This window comes from Notolabrus celidotus, chromosome 14 (assembly GCF_009762535.1).
Source record: "Notolabrus celidotus isolate fNotCel1 chromosome 14, fNotCel1.pri, whole genome shotgun sequence".
Classification (NCBI taxonomy): domain Eukaryota; kingdom Metazoa; phylum Chordata; class Actinopteri; order Labriformes; family Labridae; genus Notolabrus; species Notolabrus celidotus.
In genome coordinates, this window is record NC_048285.1 from 30,942,434 (window position 1) to 30,967,903 (window position 25,470).

General features: G+C 42.5%; 1 protein-coding gene across 1 annotated transcript in view; it reads left to right on the forward strand.

Moving 5' to 3' along the window:
• The window catches only part of tyw1 (tRNA-yW synthesizing protein 1 homolog (S. cerevisiae)), a 92,319-nt gene extending 71,909 nt beyond the window's left edge, over positions 1-20,410 (forward strand). The window contains exons 15-16 of the mRNA XM_034700880.1: positions 8,306-8,473; positions 18,922-20,410. Coding sequence (XP_034556771.1) covers positions 8,306-8,473; positions 18,922-19,143 — 390 coding nt within the window. The 3' untranslated portion in view covers positions 19,144-20,410. The remainder of the gene's footprint in view (positions 1-8,305; positions 8,474-18,921) is intronic.
• Positions 20,411-25,470: the final 5,060 nt, after the last annotated feature.

Here is a 25,470-nt window from a genome sequence, read left to right on the forward strand (position 1 = left end):
ATTGAATTAAGAGTTTGCTGTCAGTTGTGGCTCAGAAAGGATACTCTATTGACTAATTATGGCCAGGGGGCTAATAATTTTGGACGTGTCATTTTTACCTTTTCTTGTTTCAATTCATTGCATCAACAAGATATCCTAATCAAACTTAGTGAACATTCTGTCTTTGTTATTTTGGAAACAAACACTCATTTCCATGGAGAAATCAAGGGTTTGATCTGATTTCTCAAGGGGGGCTAATAATTTTGGCCTCAACTGTTAAGTACATTTACAGTTTATTTACAAAACAAATCATGCAAGTAAGAAATGTGCACAGAAGACTTCATTTCCCAGCTTTATTACTGATGTTAGATACTTGATTCTGATTGGTCAAAACCCCTCGACAACAGTTGATAATTCTGAGCTGCAAAAGTGACACCAGGAACAACCTGATCACACCCGTCACATATATCAAATCAGACCGTGAAGAGGAGTTCCAGCACATCTGTGTGTCTCACCCTGTCCAGATTTAATTTTGCAGAACAACCGGCTAACTATCCAAAGAATTTCCCAGTGAAGAAGTCTTAAAGGTGACATATCATGCAAAATGGATTTTTTAATGGTTCTCTACCTGAAATATGTGTCCCTGTCTACAAACCCCCCGAGAATGAAAAAAATCCATTCTGCCCCTGTTCTGATTTCTCCACCTTTCTGTAAATGTGTGTGAAACGAGTCGTTTCAGACTTCCGTGTTTTTGTTACGTAACAACAATATCCGGTCTGTCACAGAGTCAGAGCTCAGAGCTTGTTCAGCCCATAGACTGTATAAAATACAACTCAACCCCTCCTCCGTTTTTCATTCCCTGCACACATGTGTGCTAACGAGGAGCTTAGGAGGGAGGCATGCTAGTTGTAGGCTGTCTTAATAAACACAAAGGTCGGTTTTACTCCCCACGTCTGCAGATTTGAAGATCTAGTGGATGATTTTTATTTATCATGGAAAAGTGCTAGCGCTAGTTAGCATAGCTACATAGCTAGCTACGTAGCTGTAGCTGTGTACCAAGACACACGTCGACATACTGACAAATAAAACAACAAGAAACACAGAATCTGTGACCAATCCTTCAGAAAGGTCCTGCTGCCTTTCTGGTAGAGGTCGGTTTTACTCCCTACGTCTGCAGATTTGAAGATCTAGTGGATGATATTTATTTATCATGGAAAAGTGCTAGCGCTAGTTAGCATAGCAACATAGCTACATGTTCGTAGCAGTGTACCAAGACACACGTCGACTTACTGACAAATAGAACAACAAGAAACACTAAATCTGTGACCAATCCTTCAGAAAGGTCCTGCTACAGGCGCCTCTCCGTCAGGATCAGATTCTGGATCAGATTCAGAGGGTTGAAGTAACGTGATCTCTGAGCAGCCGTGTATATTCAGCCAACATGTAAACATTAGATCAACGTGCCGGACAGCCGAGACCACATCCACTTCCTGAGGGGGCGTGGTCAGAGAGAAAACAGAGTGTTCTGAGGAGGACTGAAGAAGAGGGCTTTTTTAGGCAGACCAAAATCTGATTTCAAAGTGTTTTTTTGAGCATAAACTTTAAAGACATGTTTTGGGGACCTCTTAGACCAATATATATTGATGAAAAGAGCGTGATATGTTACCTTTAATCAGAAAATGTGCTTTTTTTAAAAAAATTGAGCATTTAAGTCTAACTTCTGTGCTGTCTCATTTAGCTGCAGGTGAAAACAAGCTCTGTGTTTGTGACCACAAAGAAAGAAAGAGAAATTATCATCTGACAGGACGATAAAAACTTTGTGTTATTTCTGTAGTTTCTTCTACCGTCATCTTGAAAGTCTGCTCAGAAAGCTTCTCCAGGTATCTGAAGTCAAACCATATTTGTTGCAGAGTTTCCCTCCAGCTAGCTACAACATATCGACACATGGTTGTTCTGCGTACATTACATCAAGATGAAGTGTGTATCCGTAGAAATGATGCATCCCTGTGTGACTGTGATCTTTGCTATTGACTCCTTAATTAATACTCCATCATCTTATCTGGAGCAACACATTCTCCCTGCACCATCCGTCATGTTGTGTCTGTTTGCTGTCCGGTGTTTGATCTATCCTCTCAGTGCTGCATCAATACCACTTACCTGCCACTGACCCCTCACTCGCCCAGGAAGGGAATGGATCTCCAAAAAAGAGAGGAGGAGGATTTGGTCTTTGGTTGGAACATAAAGAGATACATTAAGTCAAACACACACAGTTTTATGGTTTCACAGTCAGGGAGGCCTTGAGAATCAGCGGTTATGATTTCCATAAAAAGAGAGGACATGGATTATTTGTGAGGGCTCTCACTCGTCCTCCGGCTCTCCTGCACTTTCATCACTTCCTCAATGATTTAGATCGTTCATTCTCTCAGTTTATATCCAAGAGATCTTTCCCATCTCCTCCTATCGCGTTCCTGCTCTCCCCTGCCCGTTCCTGGTGATTTATACCGAGTCCTGGATAGTTGATCTTTATTCAGCGGGCCTCCAGGCAAGGCTGATAACACCAAGGTCCTTCATCAATTCTGTCCAGCACTCCTGCCATGCCTTGCCCCCCAAATGCACCCCTTCTCTCTCTCCGAACCCAACCCCTGAAGATGCTTTCTGTTTGTGTTTTCTTTGTGCGCTGAATCACAAGCAGCCGTACAAGACGTATGTGGTTAAATTACAGAAGAAATAGCTGCAGTTCACAACTGTGGGCAGAGATGGCCTCCGGCTGCTGAGTGGACGGGGTGGATAGATGTGAATGGTCTACATGAAACAGCAGAGAGAATCACAGAGAGTGTGTCTTGTGGTGTTTGCAGCATGTGAGTTCAAAAAGAGAAGTGAGACTTCTGTTTGTTCAGACAAACCAGCTCCTGAATGATTAAAAGTTCTGCTCTCTGGTTTTGGAAGTTTGCCTCAGATTGGTTTGAGTTTGAAGTCAGGCTCCTGTCAAATGTCAAAAAGTGTTATTTTATCTTCGGTCTGCATGAAACTTTGTCACCGGTCAGAAGTGTTTAGCTCTACAGAGCTCCGAGCCTTGAGACGGTTTCACTCTGAGTACTTCTCAAGGAGTCCTGCAGGGGCTGAACACTGCACACATCATACTTCAAAAATAGTTTCAGATTTATTCTGAGTGATACACTTTCAAAGATGGAAAAATGCTCTGTAGATCTGCAGTGAGTCTGAACTGGCATGGAAACACCTTCTCATTCAAGGGTTTGTATTTATTCTAATTATTGTAAACACTGTAGATTAATACTGAAGACATCAAAACTATGAAAGAACATATATGGAATTATTTAATGAACAAAAAAGTGTTAAAGGTGACATATCACGCTTTTTTCATCAACATATATTGGTCTAAGAGGTCCCCAAAACATGTCTTTAAAGTTTATGCTCAAAAAAACACTTTGAAATCAGATTTTGGTCTGCCTGAAAACCCCTCTTCTTCAGTCCTCCTCAGAACACTCTGTTTTCTCTCTGACCACGCCCCCTCAGGAAGTGGATGTGCCTCGGCTCTCCGGCATGTTGATCTAATGTTTACATGTTGGCTGAATATACACGGCTGCTCACAGACCCGCGTTACTTCAACCCTCTGAATCTGATCCAGAATCTGATCCTGATGGAGAGGCGCCTGCAGCAGGACCTTTCTGAACCATTGGTCACAGATTCTGTGTTTCTTGTTGTTTTATTTGTCAGTATGTCGACATGTGTCTTGGTACACAGCTACAGCTACGACATGTAGCTATGTGGCTATGCTAACTAGCGCTAGCACTTATCCATGAAAAATAAAATCATCCACTAGATCTTCAAATCTGCAGACGTGGGGAGTAAAACCGACCTTTGTGTTTATTAAGACAGCCTAAAACTAGCATGCCTCCCTCCTAAGCTCCTTGTTAGCACACATTTGTGCAGGTAATGAAAAACGGAGGAGGGGTTGAGTTGTATTTTATACAGTCTATGGGCTGAACAAGCTCCGAGCTCTGACTCCGTGACAGACCGGATATTGTTGTTACGTAACAAAAACACGGAAGTCTGAAACGGCTCGTTTCACACACATTTACAGAAAGGTGGAGAAATCAGAACAGGGGCAGAATGGATTCTTTTCATTCTCGGGGGGGTTTGTAGACAGGGACACATATTTCAGGTAGAGAACCATTAAAAAGTCCATTTTGCATGATATGTCACCTTTAAACAAAGCAGAATATGTTTTATATTTTAGATTCTGTAAAGTAGCCCCCTTTTTCCTTCATGACAGCTTTGCACACTCTTGGTATTCTCTCAGTCCGCTTCATGAAGTGGTCTCCTGGAATGGTTTTAAATTAACATGAGCCTTGTCAAGAGTTCATTTGTAGAATGACTTGCCTTCTTAATGTGTTTGAGATCATCAGTTGTGTTCTTCAGAGGTAGGGTTAGCACACAATGGATAGTCCTATTTGACTACTGTTGTAATCCAGATTATGGCAAAACCAGATTATTTCATAGTTTTGATGTCTTCAGTATTAATCTACAATGTTGGAAATAATTAGAATAAATAAAAACCATTGAATGAGAAGGTGTGTCCAAACTTTTGACTGGTAGTGTATTAATATGAAGTCTAAATCACAAGATCAACCTTCTTTAAGTCTATTTGGGGGTTTTATGCTTTCATATGGAGGACAGAGGACAGAGCAGGGAATGACATGCCATCACGGTCAAGGACTACAGCCTCAGAACTTTGGACACCATTTGCCAAACCAGCAACCCCAATACTGACCTATTTTAGTGTGGACTCTGACATGACTTTGGATGCACTCCACCTAATCCCCTTCCTCCAAATAAAAACTGCAGGTGACAAAACATCTAAAGGGGGTTTCTATCCTCAGGTTATCTTTGATTTCACTGGACTGATCGTAAGCAAACACACTATTTGTTCAACCTTTATCAATCAATCTTTATTTGTATGGCGCCAAATCCCAACAAACGTTATCTCAAGATGCTTTTACAAACAGAGCAGGTCTAGACCACTCTATGTCAAATTATGAACAGAGACCCGACTTCAAGACAGGATCAGACTCAGTCTGACCCCACCTTAATCCACCATGAGCATTGCACATCACAGTATTTAGCTAGTTACAGTGGCGAGGAAAAACTTCCTTTAACAGGCAGAAACCTCAGGCAGAACCAGACTCATGTTAGACAGCCATCTGCTGAGACTGAGTTGTTAAAGTATTAGTTTGGGAGAGAGACAGGGAATGCATGGAGAGAGTGGTGGATGGCATTCACTAGATCTTATTGGGACTGTCAGGAATCAATGCTCAGACCAGGGTGATCTGGACTGTAGCTGCTTCACATGGGGCTCCCGCTCTCCCAAATAAGCCAGATCGGTGCCCCAAACATACTTTTCTAACACTAGCTTGTCATCACAGTGAAAGTAAAGAGTAAAGCTAGACTGGAGTGACTGTTATGAATGGCTGCTTCAACAATCTGCAGCCCTCTTTGCAGTCAAAGCACAGGGTCTTTGTTTGCAACTGTTTTGGGAGCTTTACAGTATCTCATTTTCTAACACAAACACACACACACACACGCACACACACACACCCAGGAGTTACCTGGGTTAGGATCAGACAGGGTTCCCGGCCAACAGGTGAGAGAATTGCAGTAACAGCTGCTGCATTCGCTCTGTAACCGTGCTGCGAGCCCCACAGACAGGTGGTGGAGTGACTCTGACTGATTTAAACGCTGCATGTTTCCACCACAGAGATGTAGAGGCATGATGTAACTAAGCATCTGAAACAAAACACAGCACTTGTGACTGTACTGTGAAAATAACTGTAATTCTGCCTGCACTGCATCCAACACACATGCACACACACACACTGGACACACACAGGAGTACCAGACGTTCTTGGTTTTACTCTGATTCATAAAAACGATGTTTTGGTGTAGAAGGTTCAGGGACCATCGTTCAGATACCTCCCTGCTGCTTGTCCTACCTCTCACTGAACAAGGAACCACAGCAATGTTTAGTCTCATAAGATCACCCAGGATCTGAAACCTTGAAATCAGAACACTCTTGAATCTGTTTAAAGCTCTGCAGCTTAAAGGAAGTATTGATTGATTTCTGAAACGGGGGGGAGAAAGAGAGAAAGAGAGAGAGAGTTCTATTGCAGATTTCTTCAGTTTGTACACAATGAGAACAAAAGACTCCCTCCTTTCATCACCACACAACATCTCTCTGCTCTCACCCAAACTCATCAATAGTTTGTCTGCACCACGGGGAGCTGCTCTCCTTCCACTGCCCCTCCATTCTCTTGTAACCGCAGCACAGATTTGCCACTATTGATCAGAAAACACTCAGCTTCTCAGCCCGCTCTTTGGATTGATTTTTGAAGCCAAGGCCGGTGTTTTTCACTTCCTACTTCATTTCTCTCACCAGCAGGAAGGGGAATTATATGTCAGCTCTAAAGTTTCACCGCTGCTAATCAGTCTGTGGTGTCTGTTAAGGTTTTATTTGTCACTCATACCCTCCAGACTAGGGTTGCAAAATTTGGGGAACCTTTAAAGTTGGAAACTTTCCATGGGATTAATGGGAATTTTGAAAAGTTGAAAGTGAATTGATTGGCCAATGTTACCCCAAGGTATTTAAAGCTGTCGACTGTTTCTACTGCTTGATGTTTGATGTGGATAAAGTGCTGAGGTGAGGTCCGTTTAAAGGTGACATATCACGCTCTTTTCATCAATATATATTGGTCTAAGAAGTCCCCAAAACATGTCTTTAAAGTTTCTGCTAAAAAAAACACTTTGAAATCAGATTTTGGTCTGCCTGAAAACCCCTCTTCTTCAGTCCTCCTCAGAACAGTCTGTTTTCTCTCTGACCACGCCCCCTCAGGAAGTGGGTGTGGCCTCGGCTCTCCAGCACGTTGATCTAAAGTTTACATGTTGGCTGAATATACACGGCTGCTCACAGACCCGCGTTACTTCAACCCTCTGAATCTGATCCAGAATCTGATCCTGACGGAGAGGCGCCTGCAGCAGGAATAGTTACTGGATTGATGCAATGTGAAACTAATTCATATTTCATGACTCATAGTCAATTCGTGTTGAAAATGATAAAAATGAATACTGCAGGTATATAAGGTAACTTATTTGCAGACCTGTCAATCATAATTTATTGAATTTCATACATTATGCATTCCATAAAGCAACATACAGTCTTTTCTATTATTTAAGAACATGTCTAAATGACATAATTCAGTATATTTAGAGTAGAAAATGAAATATTTATATTGTATATTGTATTTTTATATATGCAACCTGCTGAATCATGATGATTGATGACTGGTTGAATCTTTCCATGGCTCCCTAGTAGATAACTGTGTTTTGCTCATTGATTTCCACTAAAAATCTAACAATTCAGAGAAAAAATATACAATAAATTAGTTTTTTTTTGCTAAAAAATATGTATGACGTTATTGTGCAATATGGAACAAAATCATTTCTAGGTTTGAAATTATTTTGGGAAAAATTTGAAGGAAATTTAGGCTAAAAATTTTGTTTTTATATGTTTTAATTTGTTTAAAAAAGAAGAAACTGAAAAATCCCCAACTCTGTGATCTGGTGCACTTTTTAATTTTTTTTATAATGTAATTTATTTATATATTTCTCCCTTTAATTGCTATTGTCTTTAATTTGCTTTTGCCTTGGCTGTCCTGTGACTGGAAGCCAGTTGTATTTAATTTTGTCTGGTTTTCTCTTTATTATTTATGTATTGTCTTTGTTGTATTTGTCTATCCGTATGGAAAATTCAATAAATACACCATTACTTATAAGAAATAAATAAAAAAGAAGAAACTTTGAGCCAAAAAACTTGCACCAAAATGCCTGATTAATGCCAAATTGAAACTCATGTGAAAATTGCAATTTAATTTATTTTTTTCCTATTTGTCAGAAGGTCCAATAAACACACCATTTTCAAAGAATTAGAATTTTCCTGAAAGTTATTTGATGGTTCATGCTTCACAGGGTTAAGTCACACCTCAGGATCAGCTGGTGTCCAGTGATCATACCTGATACCATCCAGGTGTTGTAAACAAGCCCCTTATCTAAATACCTGAAATGAATGTTTCCATAATTGGCTGTGGCTGTATTATCCCAGGTGTTCTGGAGTCAGTATCTGAGAGGGCAGGTGTCCAAAGATGAAGTCCAAATGATTGTAATCTCTCCTCCTCAAGTGAAGTGATTAAACTCAGCTGAAGAGCCTCCTTCATTCCTGTCTCCTTCCTGATGGTGTGCTTTATTTTGTGTGCAGGGAGTGACGTACTGTGGAGAAAGCTCTGCCAGCAGTCTGACCATGGCTAACGTCCCCTGGCACCAGGAAGTGGTCGCCTTCGTGCAGCAGCTGGCGGACATGTTGCCTCAGTACGAGATCGCCTGTGAACACGAGCACTCCAACTGTTTGCTGATCGCACACACCAAGGTAAGGAAGAGGAGAGATTTAATCCTGACTCAACATGTTAAATATAGAGTTTAAACATCCCTCGTTTGAGTGATGAGTCCTCCTGGAGTGATAAAATGCTCCTTGGCAACAAGCACAAGATTATTAAATTTGCATGATGTTTTTTGGTGCCTTGCATTTTACAACAGCATAAAAAGTAGGACACTGAAATGATGAAAATCAATCTACTGTTTTATGCCAGCTTAGATAGTTGGTTCATTGTTCCTCCTGATTCAGAGAGGAGCATAAATAATGCACTCTGCAACAGCACTGAATCAAAAAGTTAAATAAAAGACAATAAAAGGTTTCAGTTTCAAAGATATTCTGTGCACTCATTAGCTTATTGTTATGTTGATGAGGTACAGCAGCATGCAGGGCTATTCTCTGCTGCTGTTTCTACACATTAAAACTCAAAGTTATTAGCTTCATCACTGGACCCAGACAGCTGATACTGCATTAGCATCCCTTCACACATAACACTGAGTAATGTGCACCTGCTGATCCTTTATGCACCCATTACTCTGCACAAGTCCTCTCAGACACAAACACATCCTTTATCCTCCACATTCTTCTAAAGTAGCTCTCAACCCAGCTCCAGAAACTCACGACAAGTTTCCTCTCCTGAAATTGGTGTTATAATTTAGTCTTGTTTTATAATTTATCAAACGTAGTCTCCTGTCTGCCGCCGTCTGTTCGGAGCAGGAACCATCCGAGTGGTTTATTCTGTTTCACCCGCCCCAGAAAGTATCAGTCAGTGGTGGGTTGTGCAAAGCCAAATGTCCCTCAATAATTAATGAACGATGATTAATTACTGTCTCGGCTCGCTCTGACAGAGTCAAAATTTTAAGATAGCCAGCTTGGCAGCCGCATCGCTCCATTTCTCTTACACTCACACTCACACACACACACACACACACACTCCCATACGCTGGATGTGCTATCACAGTTTATTTGAGCACCCAGACTCCCAGTCTGACTTTATTTTTACTTACTGCTGCTTTGTTTACGTGGATGCAGCAGATGTGTTTCCTGTAGACTGGTCCTTGCATTTAATGCACACCTGGAAAACTGGAGAGGAGAGGAATGCACATGTTGTTGACATGTTTATCATGTGAAATGTGAAATGTGCAGAATAGTTACTTTTTTTTCACAATGTGTTTATTGACATTTTTATAACATACAGGAACTAGGGATGTAAATTAAAAGTATTTTCCTTGATCGATCTTTGGAAATGGTTGCCTCACAGCTAGAAGGTTCCTGGTTCGAATCCCCGGCCAGGCGGGTGCCTTTCTGTGTGGAGTTTGCATGTTCTCCCCGTGCATTCGTGGGTTCTCTCCGGGTTCTCCGGCTTCCTCCCACAGTCCAAAAACATGCTCAGGTTGATTGATCACTCTAAATTGCCCGTAGGTGTGAGTGTGTGCATGAATGGTTGTCTGTCTCTCTGTGTTAGCCCTGTGATAGGTTGGCGACCTGTCCAGAGTGTACCCTGCCTTCCGCCCGAAGCCAGCTGGGATAGGCTCCAGCCCCCCGTGACCCCTAACGGGATAAGCGGTCAAGATAATGGATGGATGGATCTTTGGAAATGTTAACGATCAATTATTGAAGAAACGTAACAGTTTTCCATGTCAAAAACAATGCCACATGTGTTCTTTTTCCCCTGAATCAAATTGTCCTTCACGACACAATGTATATAACAGTCCCACCAGGAAGTTGCGATTTCGCGATCACAACTATCAACGCAAATTCAACCAATCAGCGCGGTTTTTTCGCGGCCCTGCAATTTTATACAATCACCGCAACTTTCCCCCAAATTTGACCAATTACCTTAACCTCAGCCCCTGTATGTCATCGGTTTTGTCATCAATTTCACTTCCTTAAACGTAAGTCCTCACTTGATCGGCACTTTTCAACAGCAAAACACGCACAGAGAACGGGTGAAGAGAGGGGACAGCAGGCGGGACAAGTGACCATGACAACGTTGTTATTTATAGATTGAGGGGCTCAGTGTTCGCTTGGTCTCTACCTGCAGCAGGTGTGCTTCATGAACCAGCTCTCCTCACCTCCATGCATCTGTCTCATCTTCATTGATGATTTTACCCCCGGTGTGTGTGAGTGACAAAGACACAGACACATCCACAGGGCGTCTGTTTACTATTTAAGGTGCTACTATTTGAGGTTTGACGTTGTTGCCGCCATTACCGTAAAAAGCTCCGCGTCCACAGCTTGATTTATTCTAGTTTGGTGAAACATCAGACACATTTAGTAAGTTTTGATCAACTCCTTGTAGTCAAAGATGCAGATTAATTTCAGAGTGCGTGAACTGCCTGTCAAGTGCCCGTCACTACGAGGTGCATTCAGGGACCGTCGTAAATGTGCAATACAGCCCGTTCATGGCATTTTTCTGTGAATCAAGAGAATCAAAACACAGTCACAGTGGTCACATCAATAATGTTTTATAAAAGCAACTGTAATTTAGCGTATTTACTTCCCCCTGAGATGTTATTGGGGGGAAAAAAAAACAAAAAAAAACAAAACGCAACTTTCACTGCAATTTTTTCAAAAAGCTGTCGCAAAATCAGGCTTTTTGGGGCTGCAACAATCACAAAATATCCCGTGAAATCCTGGAGGGACTGATATAACTGACAGTATTGAATAGCTAGGGATCGTATTGAGGTGTTCAAAATGTTAAACACGTTGAATATCAACATGTAGAGCAGGCTCCATGGATAAACAGTCATGAAAGTGAAGGCTCAGACTTCAACAAGGGAACTGAACAGAAACAGATTTCAGACTCAGTGTCCAGTTTTCTGTCTACTCGTTCTTATTGAGAAAAATAAGCATGTGATCGCGGTCATGTGTCCGCCAGGAGCAAAACCAGGTCATAATCAGTCCGGTGGCGGAGAAAAAAAAGCGCTCGTGGAGACCTGTCACTCAGCCGCAGCCCCCAGCTGAGCGACTCTGCTGTGCGCAACACCTTTAACAGCTGATTCACATGAAAACATGCTTTAAACTTAAAGGTGACATATCATGCAAAATGGACTTCTTAATGGTTCTCTACCTGAAATATGTGTCCCTGTTTACAAACCCCCCGAGAATGAAAAGAATCCATTCTGTCCCTGTTCTGATTTCTACACCTTTCTGTAAATGTGTGTGAAACGAGCCGTTTCAGACTTCCGTGTTTTTGTTACGTAACAACAATATCCGGTCTGTCACGAAGTCAGAGCTCGGAGCTTGTTCAGCCCATAGACTGTATAAAATACAACTCAACCCCTCCTCCGTTTTTCATTCCCTGCACAAATGTGTGCTAACAAGGAGCTTAGGAGGGAGGCATGCTAGTTGTAGGCTGTCTTAATAAACACAGAGGTCGGTTTTACTCCCCACGTCTGCAGATTTGAAGATCTAGTGGATGATTTTTATTTATCATGGATAAGTGCTAGCGCTAGTTAGCATAGCTACATAGCTACATGTCATAGCTGTGTACCAAGACACACATCGACATACTGACAAATAAAACAACAAGAAACACTAAATCTGTGACCAATCCTTCAGAAAGGTCCTGCTGCCTTTCTGGTAGAGGTCGGTTTTACTCCCCACGTCTGCAGATTTGAAGATCTAGTGGATGATTTTTATTTATCATGGATAAGTGCTAGCGCTTGTTAGCATAGCCACATAGCTACATGTTCGTCGCTGTGTACCAAGACACACGTCGACATACTGATAAATAAAACAACAAGAAACACTAAATCTTTGACCAATCCTTCAGAAAGGTCCTGCTGCAGGCGCCTCTCCGTCAGGATCAGATTCTGGATCAGATTCAGAGGGTTGAAGTAACCTGATCTCTGAGCAGCCGTGTATATTCAGCCAACATGTAAACATTAGATCAACGTGCTGGAGAGCCGAGGCACATCCACTTCCTGAGGGGGCGTGGTCAGAGAGAAAACAGTGTGTTTTGAGGAGGACTGAAGAAGAGGGTTTTTCAGGCAGACCAAAATCTGATTTCATAGTGTTTTTTTGAGCATAAACTTTAAAGACATGTTTTGGGGACCTCTTAGACCAATATATATATTGATGAAAAAAGCGTGATATGTCACCTTTTAAAACACCTCCCTGAGAGCTGAACCAAATATGAGACCATATAGTTATCCATGACACCTGGATCTAAACTTTTATTTTACTAAAGGTGCTTATAACTTGTTTGTTATAAATTAAAAATGTATCTAAAACTGTCCAAACTGGGAATGTGAACAGTAGGACAATAACATAAATAGTTTAATATGGCGTCCATGGCGCTGCGCCTGTGGCAAAGAGCGGTGGTGGCTCGTTTTTTATAATGACAGGATTAAGACTTGAATGTTCTGTTTACCACAAACACATTTTTACACCCTGCTGGCAGCTGGACCACTATTTTGGTCCAGAGTCCAGATGGATACGGATGAATTTATAGTCACCAGATGATGAATCCTGCTGTCATGTCGTTCTTATTTATGGTTTTAAATGAAATGTCTCAAGATGCAGTCGAATGGTTCATGTTTACACTGTTATTGCAGGAATGTTAGCCAATAAAACACATTCTCACAGAGCTGCTGGATCAGCTGTCTGGTAAAAAGAAATGATGGGCCCATGTCTTATCATTTTTAATCCTAAATCACAAGTATATAGATGTTACTTAGACAGGTCTGAAGGTCGTCATCTCTGCAGCAGCGTTCCTGGTGATGAGAAACATTTGCCCGACACTCCAAAGGTGCAAAAAGCCAACTGTTTCTTCACTCCTTCCCTTTTTGCACATCAGGACGCATCAATATTTCACCAGATTGATTTTCACCTCCCTCTCTTCATGCTCCTCTCTCTCTGCTCCTTCTTCCTCTGTCTGTTTTCATCCATCACTCTGTTTCCTGCTCTAATATAGTGATGACCATTTGAGCGTCAGGTTTAGACACCTTAATTAATTTGCAGCACTCCGCTTTCGACTGTCAGTGCACGTCTTAACGCACACACACTCCTGTCACCTCTCTCTGCTTCCTGCTTTCACTCAGGCAGACTGCTGTGTTAGTGTTTGATGCTCTAAGACGGATCTATCTGCATGTTAACTAATAGCTCTGACTGAGTCGATGTGCGAAGAAGGAACAACGTTCTGCACTCAGAGAGAACGCAGCAAAGTCTCTGCATCTCTAATCATGGTTTCTGCACACTGTGTTGTTAAGCTCTTTATATCAATGCACATGCTTTCTGCAGAAGTTGCTCCAGTGTGAGTGACAAAGAAGCAAGAAGGGATTATGGAAAGTTGAAACTGGAGCAAAAATTGAATAAATGATAACATGGGAGATAAAAACTCATCATATGACAGACAGAAAAACACAAACATAAAGGCTGCCCTCAGATTACCTGCTCTGCTTCGTCCTGACTCGTATGGCTGACACAGATTCTCATGACGTTCTCTTTTTATCTACCAGTTTCTTACTCTTCGTTTTTGTGCAGTCATCAATAATCGAGCAGCGTTTGGGAACTGGAGGCTTTTTTTGGGTTCCTCTCCTGTGAGCGGAGAGTCTGATGTTTCTCTGCTAAGTGTCCTCTGCGTCCTGAATGTCTCCACGCTGCAGAAGCTCAGCAGGAGGAGAGTCCAGGATGTGAAGCCCTCCAAGTTTTAATGCTAACTTACGTAACAGCAGAGTTTAAACGTGTGTGTGTGTGTGTGTGGATGCATGCTTGCTGCAGTCCTCAGATCTCCTGCTTCCACTTGCATGAAGTCACTTTTTGATGTAGTCATTAAAGCTGTGTATGTATGTATGCATGTATGTATCCATGTGTGTGTCATGAGTAGAGATAGAGCCTCCCTGCTTTGACACATCAACATCATTAGTTCCTTCTCTCTCAAGGATCTTCCCATTCGTGGCCATTTCCCTCCTTTTCTCATCCCACCTCATTCTACTTTCTCTTCCAGCCCTCTCTCTTTTATCTCCTCTCTCATTCTCCATCCTCTTCCATCCATCTCACATCATTCTTCAGCATTAAGTACAAACCAACCTCTAAAGTTTATCATAAAGATGTTAATACACTTGAACAGGTCTGCTAACTACTCATTATGTCTGCTGTGTTAATGTCACATCAGAAATAACAGATGAACCTCTATACCTCTATGAACCTTATGTTAAGATCTTTAAAATCAGGATCTCTGCTTGAACATCAAACCAAAATATTTACACAGAGATCAGCTGTTTTCATTTGTTAAGAGGTTTAATCAGATACTCTGTATCACTCCCTCTCAGTTGTTTGAATTTGATTGTGCTGGCATTGATTTTTCCAGGTTTAACTGATGTCTACAGTAACCGAGGAGCCTTAATCAATCAATTAATCATTCAATCAAGGTTTATTTATATAGCACCTTTTATAGATAGTTAAAATTAATTAATTAATTAATTAAAAAAGGGGTAAGGATAAGAGTTGAAAATAAAATTAAGGCTGAAAATATCAATAAAAGTGAGTAGATAAATAAAACAATAAATGAAAATTAGATAAACAGTTGAAATTAATAAAATGAGAAATAGTCATAAGTAAGTAATAAAATTGTTAATCCCTACATAAAGGCCAGATTGAATAAATATGTTTTTACTTTATGTTTATGACACAATACGCTACATTTTTCATTTTTTCATACCTGTTCTGTCTTTTTTTTATCATGTGGAGATTCTGTAGCTGCCACAAACTCCCAAATCTCCTCATCATCGCTCACGTGACTCATGTGACACAAGGTTCTTCACACTTGGTTGCTCATCCGTGCAGCAGGCAGGTTGTTTGGAGGCTGATTAGACAAGTCAAATATGTGTCCCTGCTTACAGATAAGACAAGAATGTGGGCTTAAAATATTATTTGGTTTGCAATATTTTGTCTGAATGTGTTTCTATGCAGAATGAAACATCCTGTGACAGGCATAGAAATTGTAATGTTTAGTGATATCTAGAGGTCAGATGCTCACCTTCTGCTCACCCCTCCCATGGGTGAAGTGACGGTGGCCTCCTGAGTGCATGATCAATCAATCAATCTTTATTTGTATAGCACCAAATCACAACAAACGTTATCTCAAGATGCTTTTACAAACAGAGCAGGTCTAGACCACTCTATGTCAAATTATGAACAGAGACCCAACACCAAGACAGGGTAAGACTCAGTCTGACCCCACCTTAATCCACCATGAGCATTGCACCTCACAGTATTTAGCTAGTTACAGCGGTGAGGATAAACTTCCTGTAACAGGCAGAAACCTCCAGCAGGACCAGACTCATGTTAGACAGACAACTGCTGAGACCGAGTTGGGTCTGGAAAGAGGGATAGAGGAGAATAAGAGAGAGAGGGAGCGGTGATAGTGATGAGACGAGCTGGAGTCTGGAACGTCCACAGCAGGAGGACGTCTACGGGAGCTCAGAGGAACCTACGAGACAAGGGAGCTCAGGGACTCCAGAAAGGTCTATGGTTAGTAACTTTAATGGGACAGGCAGAGTTAAATTAAGTGATGAGGGGGTTGGGGGGAAAGGGAGTGAGATAGGATCCCAGTGTGTCAGTGCACCAGTTCCCCCAGCAGTCTAAGCCTATATCAGCATAACTAAGAGCTGGTCCAAGCCTGATCCAGCTCTAACTATAAGCTTTATCAAAAAGGAAAGCATGACAGGTATGAGGCTCCATTGGTCCGTTTTTTTACCATCACCTGACTGAGTGCTCGTCATGCAGCTGATCTATTACTCTCTCTTTCAGCCCTTATTGTTTTTTCCTGGAGAAAGCAAGAGGATCTCTGCTCTGTAAGGTTGCAGCTTGGTTTCTCAAATAAATGATGGTCTCTCACTACTTCTCTGACTGCTCAGCTCGTTGGCCTGTGCTCATACACGCTGCGGCTCCCGTGGCGCTCTGTGACGAAGCTGTCCTCAGCATCCGCAGTGATCCTCGGCAGAGACGGGGGTTAGAAAAAAAACAACAGGCTGTCTTGTTCTTGCAGCAGACAGCTCAGCTCCGCTTTGTTGCTTAGAGACTGAAACTGTTTGCAGAGATGCTGGCTGAACAAATATCTCCCCTTCTCATTACCAGAAACATTAACTCCCAATAGGCGCTTCTTTCATATTTTCCCCTTTTTCTCAGGCCTCATTAGCAATGCAGTGGGCAGCTCCTCTCTAATGGCTGAGGCAGGCACAGGGCGCTTAATGCTGCTGCTCCCTCAGTGGGCCGACGCATCCAGAAGGGAAGTCTTTAACTTTGCATATAAATGTTAGTCCTTTACAAGAACGTTTTGAGCTGCTGCTCTTTGACGTAGCGATTTTAAAAACTTTCACTCTCTGTTTGTGAGACTAATAGATGTAAAGCTGTTTATTCTGATTCTGGGAATGTGGAAAAATATCAAACTCAAGCTGCACACACCTGGGTCCGGTCAAAGCTGCACCAAATGTGAAAGAGCTTATAAACACTAAGTGCTGAGAGTCCCCTGTGACGACTAAGCACAATTTAACGTCCAGTAAAAAGCTTATCAGAAACCTCCACGACCGAGCCGAAGTCATCGGGGTCTGTTTTTAATATCAAACTTTCTGCGTGTGCCCGTAAACAGAACAAACTTTCATCTGATAAGTGATGTTATATTTTACAGTCTGCCTCTTTACAGACAACAGGCGGTACATGTATAAACTGGAGTGCACTGTTGCATGCTGGGAAAGTAAAAGGTCACGCTCTTCACCCCCCCCTGTGCTGGATTGGGAAAACAAGCAGGATTAGAGAAATAACAGGCTGTCTCTCTGAAGCTGCTCCCTCTCTCTCTCTCTCTCTCTCTCTCTCTCTCTCTCTCTCTCTCTCTCTCTCTCTCTGGTGGTTACTTCTCTCCTCACCAGTAAACACAACACTCCTCTCGGCTCCTCTCGGCTCCTCACGTCCCGTCCCTCCTCATTTTCTCTCTCCAGATGGAAGGTGAATTGCACAAAGGTGTGTGAGGCAGTGATTGATAAAAAGAGAGATGTGAGGAGATTGGAGGAGTCGGAGCGGTGCATCCACAGTCATTAAAGAAGAGGGCGCTCTAACAGGAGGCGGCAGATGTGGCGCAAGAAGCTCCAGACTCACCGATGGTCCGGTCCTTCGAGCTGCCTCCAAACTTAAATCACTTAATCTTCAGTTTTAGAGATCTTATTCCATGATCATGTTGTTGCAGATCACCGTGTGACATTAGGATGTTTGGTTTTCTCCTCCAAGAATCGCCACCTTGGAGGGGTTTGTGTGTACCGGGGAACCCAGGATCTATGTTGTCGTGGGCATGAGCCCCTGGTAGGGTCTCCTATAGCATATTGGTCCCCAAGGTGGAACCTTCATGACACGGCAACAAGAGACAAGAGCAACCTCGCCCGGGAGAGGGACACCTGGGCAACCCCCTGGAGCCAGACTCAGGGGTGGGGAGCTGGATGGTGAGCGTCTGGTGGCCGGGCTCTCCTCCATGGGGTCGAAAGAATAACATGGAGCCGCCACCCTGTGGGCCAGACACTCGCAGGGGTAGGCATGGAGGTTGGGTGCGTAGGAGGCCGGGTGGCGGTCCGGGTGTAAGACCTGGGCATGCTGATCCTCTCCGGCATAGAGAGGCTGTTGGGACGTGGAATGTCACCTCGCTGGCGGGGAAGGAACCAGTTAGATATAGTTGGGCTTGCCTCCACGCACTGCTCCAGCTCTGGAACCATCCTCCTGGAGAGGGGCTGGACTCTCCTATTCTGGGGTTGCTCAGGGGGAGAGGCGCCGGGCGGGTGTGGGGATACTCACAAGCCCCCGGCTGAGCGCCTTGGCGCCTCAGTGGACCGCTACCTCCGCGACCTGACCCTGGATAGGTGGAAGAAACTGGATAGATGATGGATGGATGGATGGATGGATGGATGGATGGATGGATGGATGGATGATGGATGGATGGATGGATGGATGGATGGATGGATAGATGGATGGATGGATGGATGGATGGATGGATGGATGGATTTCTAGACTTCATCCTGAGTGCACAGGTTCAAGATTACACTTTCATCCATGGATACATTCATATGTGTTTCAAACTATCCACCCGTCGGTCATCTGCAACTCTAGTTTGGTTGATCCAAAACATGTCAGTTATCTGTTTGCTACTTATGAGAATATGCTTTGAACATTGACATCATCATCAAGAGATCTTGATGAGAACAACGTTTACAGTGTTTCAGCTGACTCAAATATCCAGCAGTGTTACATCAAGCCAAGATGAAATGCAGAGGGACGAGGCCGAGATGTTGGCTCTTAGAGTGTGATAGATTCAGGAACATTTGAGTTCTGCCATGGCCAACACTGGAACAGGTTTGCAAGCAGTCATTATAGTAAGCACTGTGGAAAAAATCCCTTTAATGTATTTCAAGCTATCCCAGATATCTGAAGAAGTCTTGACTCTATGTTTGTTCTTTCAGTTCAAAGTGGACGGCGAGTGGTGGACGTGGATCGACTACGAGCGTTTCCAGGAGCTCGTCCGGACTCACGAGGAGAGCCAAGGACAGCAGAGCTTCTCTGCTTTGGACTACACAGCCAAGACCCCCAGCTGGGCTCTGTTCGGAGCCAACGAGCAAGGTTTCGACCCTGTAGACACACGCTTCCAGCGACGCAACAAAACCAAAGATATTTCAGGATGCTGATAGATGAAAGAGAGAGAGAGGTAGAGGGAGGTAGGAGGAATTGAGTGAGTGCTGATCTCTAGAGCAGAAATAAAATGAAGGGAGTGAGAGTTTAATGATTTTATTCCCTTCTGTTGAGTTTCAAATTCACGGTTCACAGCTGCCCTCTTTCTAATCCGAACCTTTTCTCCCTCTTTCTGCTTTTATCCAAATCAGATCTTTCCACACATTCCCCTTCACATTTCATTTAAGTGCTGCTTTTGCTTCGTTCCTTTATTTACAACCTGTAACACTTGCTCTCCTTAATTTTTTGAAGGGGTTATTATTTTAAATATCATCGGCTTTGGTTTTTTTGCACTATTTGGCAGCATGACGTTAGACCTGAGAGTGACTTCCAACTCCAGGCTCATTTTGAACGTTCCCTATAAACCAGCTGCACAGCTCAGGACATGATTAGCATGTGAGGAGTCTGCAGAGTTACAAATCTCCTCCAGACACCTTTGCTCCTCCTCCTCCCACTTATCAGGACAGCAGGTGTATTTACTGAGAGAGGAGCATCCAGGCTCAGCTCCACTGAGAGAATCAAACCTCTGATTGCTCTCTTTGTGGGGTTTTTTTTAGTTCAAAGTCTTCACTGTTGCACATTCACTGCAGTGTCTGCTGCACTCGGTGAGTCTGGATGGTAGAAAATGCATCAACATCACGAGGCGGCTCATTTCAGACACTTGATAGTGAGAGCTTTTGCAGCATTTGTTGATGGATGACGGTCTCTGAAGAGAAGTCATCAGAATAAAAGCACTGAAATAGATTTGTTACTGTTTTGCAGATTAATCTTTAACACCAACTTTTTGTCCCCAGATTCTCAGACAAACCAAAATGTGAATACATCTGACAGCTCTGACATACATAAACAAACTACTGCGCACAAACAACACTGCTAATGTCAATGCATGCCCTCTGAGCTGACTCCAGTCCTCACACAGGATAAGAGAGCACATGACTCTGCAGAACGGCACCCTGGGTAGTGATGTAGCTTCATGTCTAACTCTTGCTGCTGCCTCCTCTTCTCCAGCACCCCAGCTTAAAGCCTTTGTTACTGATACTTTATTGAATTCAGATGTAAAAAAATCGAGTCCTTTGTTAAGTTTTTATTTGAATGTAAATCCAGATGTAAACCTTTAAGTCCTTTTTGATTGTTTTGTAAGTCTCCTTTGTTGCAGAGCCTCCCTGTCGGTGGAAACAGCAGGTGTATGGATGCATCAACATAATAAATGTATTTGGGATACTCCGCTTTGGTGTTGGTGAATTTTATATGCACACACACACACACACACACACTCTGGTGCATTAAGGCTCTTGTGTAATACAGGCACACGGTGTATTGTGTGTTTTTTTGTTGTTTTTTCTCCCAGCAGCAAAGTGGGGAGCTGACATTTTAAGACTACAGTAATTGTGGAAAAAGCTTTCTGTGCTGCTCTTCCAGGCCGGCAGACGAGCTGTTGTTGAACAAGGAAGAAGGCAGAGGTGAAGTACGGAGGGGATGCAACTGCAAAGTAGCTCCCACTATTCCTTTATACGTCTCTGCTTCTGATGTGATCGTTTAAATATGTTAAACAGCAGGAGGCGACGACTCAGAGTGATTAATGCAAGTTTGTTTTTATTCCTGCAGAACAACAAACCCCTCAGAATGATATTTCACACACTCTTACTTCTATTATCTCAAAGTTAATAACACCATACATGAATAAAACAACATTACAGGGTGATACCATCACCATCATTTATTCAATTTGCCTGCGGCGATGAAAAACAGTATGACGGGTCTGAATCTTTTCTTTTCTGTATGCCTCCCTGTAAGATCCAGTGTCTTCACATCATGAATACAGATGCTACACACACAGCAGGGTGCAGAAATGTGGAGGGATCAGTAATTCAAAGCTACTAAAGCAAGTATAAAACCTAAAGTCCAGAACTCTTCTGGTTATTCCTCAAAGCAGCATGGCGTTAATGAGGGCAGAGAGTTCTCAAGTCGAAGTTTAACCTGGTAATTAAAGTTATTTGTTCATTTGACTCGCCATCATTAGATTTTACTAAAAGTTTCTGCAAGCCCTTGATGCATTTATTTATTTATATCAACACATATTTATTATCCCCTCCACCCAGAACTTCTCACTGAGCATCAACAACCACACAGTCACACCCTCCACAGTAGTCCGTAACCTCAGCATCATCCTCGACCCCACTCTCTCCTTCAAATCACACATTAGAAACGACCACCTAGCGGTCTAAGTGCCCCACATACAGAGGCTATAATCCTCATCGCAGGGGTCGCCAGTTCGACTCACAGCTGCGACCATGTCATGCATGTCTTCCCCCCCCTCTCTGCTCTCCACATTTCCTGTCTCTCTTCAGCTGTCGGAAGAAACGTTACCAAAGCATCCTTCTTCCACCTCCTCAACTTTGCACCCCTCAGGTCCTCTCTCTCCTCCTCTGCTGCCGAAACCCTCATCCACGCCTTCATAACCTTCAGGCTGGACTACTGCAACAGCATCCTCTCCGGCCTTCCCCCCACTGACCTCCAAAAACTCCAACATGTCCAGGACTCAGCTGCCCGATTACTCTCCCACTCCCGCTCCAGAGCCCACATCACACCCCATCCTTCAGCACCTCCACTGGCTCCCCATACAGCATCGAATCCACTTCAAGATCATGCTCAAGCTCTCAATATAACCTCGCCCCCTCATGACCTGACCCACCTTCTCAAACGCAACTCTCCATCTCGCCACCTCAGATCCTCAGAGGCCAATCTCTTGTCACCTATCACCAAGTCCAAGCACCACACCTTGGGGGGACAGAGCTTTCTGCAATCACTGCCCCGACTCTCTGGAACTCTCTCCCTTCACACAACCACAACTCTGACTCTCTTAAATCACGAATATGATCAATTATTATTATTGTTATTATTTCCAAAGACGGTTAAACTTTCAACCTTCAGCTCTAAATGCAAAATGATGATTTCCTTACACTCCTCTCTTCATTTCGGCCTTGTGTGTGTTTAAAAACAGAAAGTGGTGCAGAAAGAAAAGTTGTACTCTCTAAGGAGCAAGAAGCAATGAATACACGATAACAAATCTGGACTGCAGATGAAGAGGTAACTATAAATATGCAAAAGGAAAAGCATTGATCTGAACTGTTTTAATGATGCTGAATAAGTTGAAGAGAGAACTCAAACCCACCTGGAATAAATAAAGGTTAAGCAGATTCACTGAACGTGCCCTGCTGGTTTACACACACATGTTTCTCCAGCTGTTTGTTTCAGTGCGTCCCGGCTTGTGAGGTGAGATAAATGACGGCAGAACGGCGCATTTCTCAGGAGAGAGAACCCGCCATGGGAAGGTGAGAATGACTGCACTGCCCCGGGGAACCCTGGGTAACAGGTTGTAAAGGTGCTAGAACATCTTGTGCCTCATTTTTTCTTGACATATTGTCTTGCTTCTTAACTCTTGAGGTCCAATTTCAAGTACACAAGATCTGGTGTTAGATTCTGTTGTGTAGCAGCCCCCGAGAAAGGGTGTGTTGTGTGTTCAGAAACAACCTCACATCCTGTCCTATCTGACTTTAACAAGCACAAAGTTGAATTCCTGTTGTCCTGTAGGTCAGGTTCTTCTGCTGACAGAGAGGGGCTGTGATTTGCAACATTAAGCTAAAGGTAAGAGTGAGTTTTCTCCTCAGCACTATGGGGTATGGGGTGAATTTAGTTAGTGTTAGAAATTAAATCACATGAAGATAAACGCTCCCATCTGTCATGTCACCGTTTAATCTCAGACACTGCGTTCAGAGAGAGCTCACATCACGCAACAGCTGATTTGGGAACTGCTGCCTGAGCCTCTGTCTGCAGTGGTGTCTTTAAAGTGTTCCTGTAATGAGGGAGGGGATGTGTTGATGACATGAGGGAGATGCAATTGTAAAATGTGTTATCCTGTTCTCAGTGGAACGACAGAAAATGTGCCAGATTTAGAAATCATCACTGAGCCAACACTCTGACATCTGCACTCTTTTGCAGCATTTGATGCTTTGCAGTGTCAGCTTAACCATTGCACTGACAGCGTTAGCTACATGACTGATAATATAGCAATCATGTTTGGTCCTATGATATATTTTAGTGATTACACTTAGTTTTATAAACCTCATGCACATAATCCCTCTGATTGCACAGACAGTGTAGAGATAAATAATTCATTCTGTGTTTAGAAAGTGAACCAAGCTTAGAATGAAATCAAAGAATGTATTTCTATTCATTTATGAGACACTGGAAATAAAAACAAAAGCATTGTATGAAGACAATAACAAGATTAAATACACAACGATGTCTTTAAGACTGTTTATGAAGTATAATTAAATGTGTTAAACAAAGTGGGACATGGTTGGTGGAGGAAAGGGGGGGACTTGAGTGAGGTGTGTGTGTTGATGTTTGGAGAGGGTCTGTTTTTGTACATGTGTTATGTCTTGAGGCATGAATGTTATAATGTTTCATGCGATTCTAATACAACTCTTGAAAACTAATTAAAGGTTAAATGTTATACACTTGCAAAAGATTGTAATCAAGACCAAGTTTGGAAAGCAGGAAATACATAAAAAGAAAAATCTAAAGGAGAAAGACTTAAAAAAATAAATAAAAGATTATAACTTTATTTATAACTTATTTTTGAACAGGTAAGTACAGGTACAAATACTACGGTGGATAGGGATGGGTACCGAATTCGGTACTTTTATAGGTACCGACCGAATTCCGTCGGTACTACCGAGTACCGAATCACGTTAAATCAAACGGTACCATGTTTCGGTACCTGAACGCATCCTTGTGACTGTGAGGGAGTGGAAGAGGAGGTCATTTTCCATACTTTCACTCTGTAATAAAGTCAGAGACTGACCGGGTGGACGTCTCTGCTCTTTGCTCTCTGCTCTGCATCTGCGCGGGAGCACGCCAAACGGAGCCTGCAGCTGACGGGCGCGCGCACTCACCGCGAGGCAGAGCAGGTATGGAGAGAATATTGTGTCTTTAATATGCAATCAAAAATAATGGATTTGAGAACAAAAAACAATTTTGCAAACAAAATTATGATTTGAAAAATATGAAATAATGCTATGAATAAAGGAAATATATTTGTGATTAAAAATGTATCTTTATAAATCCACTCTTTTTTTGTTACAAACAAAATTCACGAACCACAGATTCGTTTGCGTTTCCAGTTTTTGCATTTGCGTTTCTACATAACTGTCATGGGCGGGACCTCCCCTGAGAGATGCCAGAAGCCTCCTGATTGGTCAGTCTCACTCAGAGAGACGGTGTGACAACTTCCGCCCCAACAAGTTGTTGCCGCGAAGGGAGACATATCAACATCGAGAAACAGGTACGTTTCCTTAACCTTAATAGCACCAATAAGACAGAAAATAGACAGGTATGTTACGCAGAACGTACCTGTTTCTCGATGTTGATATGTCTCCCTTCGCGGCAACAACTTGTTGGGGTGGAAGTTGTCACACCGTCTCTCTGAGTGAGACTGACCAATCAGGAGGCTTCTTGCATCTCTCAGGGGAGGTCCCGCCCATGACAGTTATGTAGAAACGCAAACGCAAAAACTGGAAACGCAAACGAATCTGTGGTTCGTGAGAATAATAATTTTGTTTGTAACAAAAAAAGAGTGGATTTATAAAGATACATTTTTAATCACAAATATATTTCCTTTATTCATAGCATTATTTCATATTTTTCAAATCATAATTTTGTTTGCAAAATTGTTTTTTGTTCTCAAATCCATAATTTTTGATTGCATATTAAAGACAAAATATTCTCTCCATAAGCAGGAGGATTACGTTTATTTTATACAGTCTATGGTTGAGACTGACCCTCTCGCTCCGACTACCTGCCCTGTTTAGAACCGTTCCTGTGTGCGTGAATGCCCAACAAGTAAGTTGTGTGTCCTGTTATTATAAAGAGACGGAGAACTGACTTTTTCCCGTCCGCAGGCGTTCATATGTGTTCATTGAGCTGATATATCTAATCACCTATATAATCCTGTTTCTGTTCATTTCATGTTAAATTGAATAAATATGTTAAATTAAACAAATTTGAGATTTTTTTTTTTAATTAATATTTATTACTACATAAAAACACAAAAGTACCGAAAATTGGTACCGTTGAGTACCGGTACCGATTCCCAGGTACCGGGTATCGGTACCGTATCGGTTCAATTGTGAAAGGTACCCATCCCTAACGGTGGCCCTGAATGCCAATAGTAATACATATTTCAAAAGCACAAAATACATTTCAGATATCACAAAAATAAA